We start from the raw sequence: 8,733 nt of genomic DNA, 5'->3' as shown, positions 1-8,733 counted from the left end.
GAGCATCCCGCGCCGGAGTCCCGCCGGCCCTGAGAGGCCCGTGCCGTGCCCCTGAATGGGAAGGGGGTCCTTTTTGCAGGCCTGCTAGCCGTGCAGTGCCCTCCTTGTTTTCCACAGGTGCCTGGTTTCAGGGTAAGGAGGGTTAGAAATGGTATTTTCGGCTGGCTCTGTGGGTTTATTTCATCAGGGCGGGGTAAAAATTGTATTTTCTGCTTGCTCTGGATTTTGGGGAAGGTACCTGAGCCGTGCTAAAAGTTATGTGGCTAATAGAGACCTAGTTTCCTTTTTTGTTTGTTTGTTTGTTCGTTTTTTGGTTTGATTTTTTTTTTGGCTAGGAGTAGTAGAGAAGCAAACTCTTAAGATGCAACAGGGGCTGCTTGACATATAGTTGGCTCTGGCATGCAGTGGTATGGCATTTCTGAGACCTCAAACCTGGAATGTGTGGTAGCTTCTTCTTCCATGGAAGGTACCTTGAAATCGTGGCTGCTACTGGGTGGTAGATGAAATTGCATAATCTCTGGCCAACTGCCTTTTCCCACTCAGTCACAAGGAGCAGCTGTCCATGCCCAAACACTCAAGTGCTGCTTCCTCTTCCCACTCTGGCATGGAGCTGTGCCCAGCCAGTGGGTCACCACCTCCATGTGGGGGACAAAGGCAGGGCCCACACCATTCCTTGTGTCTGTCAGCACGCATAGCCTGGGAGAGCATCATAAGCTTGCACGGCTTGTGTTTCGATTGCTTTCAGCTGCCAAAAGTTAGCTCTTTTGGAACCGAGTGAATGCTGCACACCTTGTGCACAGTGTGGTCTAGACTGGCCTGGGGTTGCTGGAAGCGTGCTGTGTGGTCAGGCTGTTCTCACCTTAGTCACTCAGTGCCAAGGCTTTGCAGACAAAACGGCTGCTTACTATGGGTGGAAGACCTGCACAGGTCTGCTGTTTTATTCGTTAGACTAGACAGTAGCTATTGCAGAGCGTTCCTTGCTTTTGGAAAGCTACTGAAGTTGACTATATACTCAGGGGCTGAAGCTTTCACTGGACGAGCACTGATACATCACATTTTTTACTAAATTTTGATTTTACTCTGCAGTCCTTCCATGACCTTAGCAATAGGGGTTGCAAGGCACTGAAAAGTTTCTTACCTAGATGAAGAAAAATCTTGTATCTCCCATGTACTGTGCACTTCCAGCCTACTAAAAGTGTGCCATCCTCTTGCCACCCTTAAAAGTCAGAGATGATGTCCCCTGCTAACCTGAGGCTCTTTGAGCTGATGCCTTGCTCCTTGCTTTTGATTTCTCCAGCGCATATTTCCCCTGTTTAGTGGTGTTAAGATAAACCTAATCACAGCATTTATTGTGTGTATGTGGTTTGACTGGTGTGGCAGTGATCAAAACCTTGCTGTGACTGACTTGGCAAAAGGGAATCAATAGAGCCCATTTCCATGACTAAGGATTTTGAGGTTGCTGCTTGTCTGTTCTGCCAAACATACTGTTCTGGCAATAGTTTCAATCAGATCTCCTCTTGCACCAGTGGTTTCCCACCACAGACTGACGTGCAGTAAGGGTTGTTTCGGGAGGCCTGATCTGTTCATGCTCTTTGGTTTTTGGAAATGGAGTGATGCATTGTTGACCTAGAACTATTGCTGTCATTCCCTCCATCCCAGTCGATCAAAGACATTCCCTTTCAATTATTAGCAGACCTTCTGGAGCATTTAGTACTAAGCTCTCTTCGTGTACTGGCTAAACGATTATGCCCCTTTAGTGGTTAGGGTAGCAATAGGGGCTTTGAAGTACATTTTGGTACTGTCCTCAGAGCACGATATGTAACTGAGATTTGGATTCTGTCAACTGATGTAGTAGCAGATGTGTTGGTCTCTTTGCAGTGAGTTGTGGTGACTGTGATACAATTTTCTTTATTCTATTTTAGGAATTATTTGTGTTTCCTAGAAATTTACAGGTAAAAGTCACTTGAAAGTCCTTGTGTTCTGAGCATTTCAGTTTACTTTGCTCCTCCTAGCTCACTGGGATCCATCCATGAGCAGCATGGGAGTAGGTATCACAGGGTACAAAGGGTTTTTCTTGTTGGTATTGATAAGATAGTCTATGAGGATCCTGCACTGTGGTCAGAGTTGCCCAAGATTAGGGCCCTTAATGTCTAATAGCAGTATTCAGTTTGTGCTGATACTAGGAGCTTTGTTGGAGGCTTGCATAACCCTGGTAGGAAGCTGTGCCAGGTCTTGGTGCTGCCTTTGTTTGTGGATGCCTGTTCCTAGAACAATTGCCATGCTATTGTCTGCTTTCAGACAGCTCCCGCCAAGAGTTTTTATCTTTTAATGCTGCGTGTACCTCTGCATGGCACTGAGCTACTTGCAGAATGTTTCATATAGATGCCCATTTTGTTCTCCAGAAGTCATGCAGAAAGGACTGTGTGATCTGCATCTGAGAGGATGCCGAGTGGAGGAATGAACAGATGTGTCCGGATGAGTCCCAGCACACAGGGCACTGAGTGCTTCTTTTATCCTAATTATTGTGGATGCCAGGAGAGGACGTTTCCTTGCAGAAACTGCACCTTCTTGGAGCCAGTGACCCACAAAGTGATCTGTAATGGGTTCACGTAGGGCTTCTATTGAGTGAATCCTGTCTCTTACAAGATTTAAGATCTGTGCTACCTGGAGTGTCCCTAGATGTTTGCAGGAACTTTGCTTTTATAAATTTGTTGAGTGAGCAAAGTAAACAATAGGTAACAACATCTTACGTGTGGTTTTGGTTAAATGAAAATCAAAATAGCACCTAATTTTGGTGTCCTTTGGGCTGTCATAAAACTACATTTTTTGAGTTTTGAATCAGCCTTTCTCCATCTTACTTTGGTAATTTTATGTTCCTTCTCTTCAGTGGAAGCTAGGATGCTGCTGCCCTTACTCTGAGTTGCTGCCTTGTTTGCTTTTGTGCTTAAGCTGTAATTAGCCATTGTCTAGCCACTCCCCTTGAACTTTCAGGGCTGGTGGGATAGTATGTATACATTCATTTCACAGATACTATATATGGCAAAAACCAAACCAACCCAAAACTGTCATTCTAGGGGATGAAAAAAACTATAAAAAAGGTTTTGTGGTGGCAGTGGTGGAAATAAATACAACGTAGAAGAATCTGGTGGTACCAGGAAGCTGTGGTAGGATGAGCGTGACCTGAATGTGTTTTTCTTTCATGTAGTTCAGCCCACACACCTACAGGTTCATGATTCTTGATTTCTGACAGGTCCTGTGGCCCATGTCCTTTGGTGAGGGGGGCAGCACACAATCCAACCCTTGCGCTGTAATTAGGACCTGACTAACAAATATTCTTTGCCTGGTGCTTATGTAAAGATATTTGTCATGCTGGGGGTGGTAGGGAGGGACGGAGGAGCAGATTCATTACTGGGGTGCGAATCAAAACACTGTAGGCACATGCAGCAACTAGCACCTTCTGAAGCTGAGGTGGCATTGCTCAATCCCCTTCCCTTGCTCTCCTGTAGGAAGCTGGCTGGCTGAAGGCTGCAAGTCCAGTATATACCTGTGGCTAGACCAGTTATGCTGCGTAGTTATGCTGGCCAGACATGCCTTTTGCGGCCAGAGCAGGTACAGGAAACGAGGTGTTAGCTAAGGCACAGCTAATTGAAGTCTTCCTTCTTCTTAGGGGCAGAATAAATAAATGAAGCTGCTGTTTGTTGGCTGGTTTTGTGTGGTTTTTCAGTCAGGAAGTGTTGTCCTAGGAAAAACTTGTTGCACAGGAGTACGTGCCTTAATTACAGTGGCAATACCTGTATTCCATGTGTTATTGTAATCAGAGCTGACCTATCTCGTGCAGTTGCTATGAACCATCACACTCTGCTTGATTTACTGCGTGCTGAGTTGTGTGTCGTGCTGAGTTGTGTGTCATGCTGTCTCATTCATCAGCTCTGTTGAAGGGAGGAGAGCAAATGGCAAATGCAAACATTAAGGTTTGGGCATGGGGAGGTGGTCAGAGGGTCTCTGGTTTGGGAAAATGTGTGGATTCAGGTGAAAACTGAGGATGTGGTTTGATCTTAGCAGTTCCTATTTGCACTGTGAACCTAAGACTCATGCTAGTGCTTAATATAAACTTTTCTTTAAGAGATGCTTTTTTTCTGTGTCCCACTTTAAATACTCTCCAGGGAGAAGGAAGATTCTGCTGATAAAATCTTTTTTCTACTCTTCCCACAGATAAATGGTGCTTCTACTTTACAGTGTCAGAAACAGGAGGCACTTTTTAACAAAAGCATAAGGTCCTCCAGTTTACTTTCTCCCCTGCCTCTTCCTAAAACTCATATCTGAGGAAATGCTGTTCTGGCAAAACTGCAAAATGTGCTTTCATTAGCTTTGGCCTTCTCCCCTCCCCCCTCTTTTCTGACATCTGGGACAGAAAAGCATTACTGCAGTTAATTTGTCCTCTTTTGTTGTGGCATAAGTGCTATCCCTGGAACCAGCTCAGCTAGCTAATGGCTTTTAGAAATAAAGTACTGAGATGTGTTCCTAATCTGTGGAGCTAAAAATTCAATACGTAAACCGCTTGGGTTGCCGAGTCATTAGTATTTGTACAAATGAACACTGTAGGTCCTAATGATAGCAATTAGTATTTTGTCTGATACCTGGCTAAGTCTCGATGCTCTGAAATTAAAAACAAATCCTCCAGTGGAGATTTTTTTCCCCCATCTCTCTTAACTTGGTCTTTTAAACTGCTTCTAAAATAATCATGTGTCTTGTGAAGCTTTTGTGCAGGGAAGGTTCTTTTAAAGAAATAAAACCAACTTATCTGCTCCCCTATAATGGGGAAGGGAAACCTTTTATTTTTGGATGCTTTCACATATAAGCAGGTTATTGTCTTATACGAAATTCTGTCCTGTAGATAGGCTTAAAATCAGGCCAGCTTGTTTTCATGTCCAGTTGGAAACTGGTAATAGCAGGGCTGAATGAATGGTATAATCCTGCATTGCTGAAAGAGCACCTGTTCCTACTGTAAGTGATGAATGTTACTTTTGGCTGAGGTTGATTAGAAAAAAAAAATCCACCTGTTTTTTACTCTGTTATGAGCAGCTCCTCCTTGGCTGAACTTAGGCTGTAAAAGAAGGAAGTGGTGTTGGGCCACAGCAGTGAGGCTGCAATCACATATTGCGGATGTAATAAAACCAGAATACATTAAAAAGCAACCTTCTATACGTCCTCTAGTTTCTCTAGGATTAAGTTAGTATTTCAGAAAGTAGAAGAGTCTCATATCTTGCTGGATACTCTGGGGCAAAGAGGCACTTTAAAAACAGATTGCGTAGTTAGCCAGGAAGCTGAGAAATTGTATTTCATCTCTTAGCATGGTCTTCCATGTCAATTTTCACTTTTTTCTTTTTTTTTTTTTTTTTTGTAATCCCTTCTTTTTAGTATCCTCCTAAATTGGTCAACCTCAACCTTCAGACTCTTGTAAGTATGAAAAGACTGAAGAAGAAGAAAGTGAGAAATATGGAGAAAACTTTACTCTGTCAGACTGTATTCTTTGTGGAGTGATCTCATTGGTTTTTAAAGCAAGAAGGACAAAGAAATTCTTCAATGGCTTAGAACTAACATAATGAAAATCTTCTCTTATTTGTTCAAAACTTGGACATACCATTGAGCTACTACATGTCAGTGCTGGCATGCATGCTTCTTGCTTTAGGTAAACTTAAGGTAAAATGCTTTGTCTTTCATCTCAGTAATGGAGAAGTGAGTGGAGGCAGAGGCACAATGCCTTGTGTATGTGGTGGGCTAAGAGCAGAAAGATGGATATTGCTCATTCATCCATGATGTCTTCATTATGCACCTGAGCATTTTTTGCTCGTCATGTGGCTGAAAATATACTTTGATGCAGCAGCATGCTGGGGTTACTGTGGTGTCGTGCACCATAGACATCCCATCTGCACTTCGCTTGGGGTCACCTGAAGTTCATAGTCAAGCAGCCCGAATTTACAGACCAGACCACTGCTTTGCTGTGCTCTTGGAAAAGAGAGGATGGGAGGGCCCTTCTGGTGGGTTTGCTTATACCTGTGACAGGATCCAATATTTGCCACTGGTATTGGTTGTATCTGGAAAAACAAGCTTATTTTTAACTCCTGTCTCAGTGGAGAGATGGTGTGCTGAAGAGTGCAGTGGTTTCAGTGGGGATTGTGTGATTTGACAACAAAATCTGTAGTCAGCTAGGGTCTTCTGCCCAGAGCTTTCTCTGTGAGTGATATCAATCTCTTGCCAGATTTATTTATTGTATTTTAACTTGGCCATTGACTTAAGTGACTTCTTTCTAGAAGGTCATGTTCCATTTTGATTTTGAGGTTATAGCTTACTGTATCCTCCACCTTCAGGGGAAAGAAAACCAAACACAACCCACTTAATATTTGATGCTGCAGCTTTTTCTTTCCATCAGTTGAGAACAGCAATTGAGACACATTAGTTTCCATCTTTTAAGTGCTGAATGATATCCTGGCCTTAGCTCCTATGCAGTGAACCAAAGTTGTTGGTTAAACACTCCTTTCCAAGGATTTTTCAGAGAAGATTCTGCAAACTCAATGAAACTTAAGTACCACTTCTGGTTAGTTGAAAAAGGTAGCTCTTTCCTTAAATTCTAGGGTTAGATCAGCTTTGTGGTGACTGGATTGAAGTACTGGGAATTAGCTAGGACATTGCCTAATTGCAGTGGTTTATGTGGCTGCCTTGTTTTCAAGGCTGAAGTAGCTGGTGTATTCTTAAATTGTCCTTTGCCAAGTAGATGGGTGCTAATTTGGCTTCTCACAGCTGAGTGCTGCTCCTCATGAGGAGACCTCTTTTTTGCCCAGTTCATTCTCTGTTTCTTCAGCCTAATCAGGATGATATTAGTCCTCTGTGATGGGTTGACACTGTTGTTTTTTCTGGGATTTTTTAGCTTTATGCTTGGGTTGCTTAAATATTTTTAAACTCTCACATTATATGCATTTTACAGCTTTTCAAAAGTAGTGAATATTTATTAGTGTTGGGTTTTTGTAAGGAATCCTGCTTTCCTCCGTTGACTGGAAGAGCTTGGCCATTATTTAAGGCTGTTTGTAGCCTCTCCAATTGTATTGGAATGACATGTTAGTCCTAAAGGTGACAAAAAAAAAAAAAAAACAACAAAAAAGTGAGGTCTGTAAAGGGTCCTGAGAAGGAAAGTTTTGGCAGCTTTTAATTTACTGATTTATTTATATCTGTCTTTGCAAGTTGCTCTAATCCTACAGAGTATGACAACATAAGTATCAAGGATATATTCCTTCCAAGATTTATTAACAAATCTTTTGAAAACACCCCATGTACTTTCTCTGTCATTTGGAGGGTGAAACTTGGTAGTGTTGGAGATCCTCCTCAGAAAGTTCCCCTGCAAAGTTAAGCTTAAAGGTTAAAAGAGAAGAAGGGTTTGGAGGAGTGCTCTGGGGACGGCTGAAAGAGCTTCGAAAAAAGGAAGTAACATTCACAAGCTTTTGTCTGTAAAGTGCAGCAACCCCCTCAAATACTTATTTTTGGTCATAGCTCCAAACAAGGTGTGGTTACCTTCTTATGTCTAGAAAAGTTTTTCCAGAGAATTGCACTGAAGAACCCCATTTTTTGGGAAATAGCCTTTTTTCCCCTTGTTCTTCGTTCTGAGACTTCAAGAGAGTGTTCTTTAGAGCTATTGATTAGGTACCTGGGCTCTGTCCTGACTGTAATTGCAGGTTTGACATTGTAATTACTATTGCATCACAGTCTTCTGTTGGTGTTATTTATTTATTTATTTATTTATTTATTTATTTTTGGCAGCAGCAGTGTTTGTTTCTTTGGTCTTCCCTTTGTGTGGAACGTAATAATTAGATCTTAAACTTAAGGAGTTATTGAGTACATGCATCTTCGTTAAGAGTCCAGCCCTAGATATGTAATAGACTTGTTTTGGTGGTACTTGATGAATGGTGGCTCTTTTCTGACAGGTCTATTGCAGTAGTTAAGTCTTCACTTGCCACCTGATAATTCTTTGGAAAAAAAAATTAACATAGGTGCTTCTTTTGGGCCACAGTAAGATCTGGTGATGAGTCTTGAGACTGTGAAGCTTGCATTTTTCTTGTCTGCCCTTTGCACTTCTCTCTGAATATAGGAAGTCCCTCAAGATGTGTATTTTTATCAGTGGCTCTTGACTGGAAGTGAAAGACAACTATCTCCTAACCTGTTCTGTTTACAGGAGTTAAGGAAGGTGTAGGGCCTGCATACAGAAAAGCACCTTTTTAATTGACAGTAGACTCACAGACCTTTTTGATGCCCAGTTTGTGTGTATTTGAACTTTTCTCAGTATCATTCTTATTTTCCTTTACACAGGATGCCCTTATTCCATACAAGGAAATCCTCCAGATGTATTGGGAGAAAGCAACGAGCTTTGTGAATGCCCAGTGTGATGGACTCGAACCCTGGCAACTAATTGGGTTGACAGTTTCTTCTACACTTTTAAGTGTATGGCTGCATGGCTTCCTTTTCCAGTCTGAGAGTAAGTATTTGAAATGGGTATTATGTTTTGGGGAAACAGAGTTGTTCCTGAATAATGGAAGGAAAGAAGGCGGAAGAAGGCCAAACACACTTGTTAAAACAGACTTTCTGTTGTCAACTAGTATTAATAAAACCCTCTTCCAAATTAAGGTCAAGGCCTGTCTGATCAATGAAACACCCCCATTCCTTCAGGGGGTGCAGTAGGCCAGTCTG

The 8,733-nt window shown here is 42.2% G+C and overlaps 1 protein-coding gene across 1 annotated transcript in view; it reads left to right on the top strand.

Moving 5' to 3' along the window:
* Nucleotides 1-8,360: 8,360 nt before the first annotated feature.
* Nucleotides 8,361-8,733, top strand: part of SGPL1 (sphingosine-1-phosphate lyase 1) — a 20,516-nt gene continuing 20,143 nt past the window's right edge. The window contains exon 1 of the mRNA XM_010021633.1: nucleotides 8,361-8,521. Within this exon, the coding sequence (XP_010019935.1) occupies nucleotides 8,389-8,521 (133 nt within the window). The 5' untranslated portion in view covers nucleotides 8,361-8,388. The remainder of the gene's footprint in view (nucleotides 8,522-8,733) is intronic.

The sequence above is a fragment of the Nestor notabilis genome, unplaced genomic scaffold, assembly GCF_000696875.1.
Source record: "Nestor notabilis isolate BGI_N333 unplaced genomic scaffold, ASM69687v1 scaffold32379, whole genome shotgun sequence".
Classification (NCBI taxonomy): domain Eukaryota; kingdom Metazoa; phylum Chordata; class Aves; order Psittaciformes; family Psittacidae; genus Nestor; species Nestor notabilis.
This window is presented reverse-complemented; position numbering and strand designations above follow the sequence as displayed.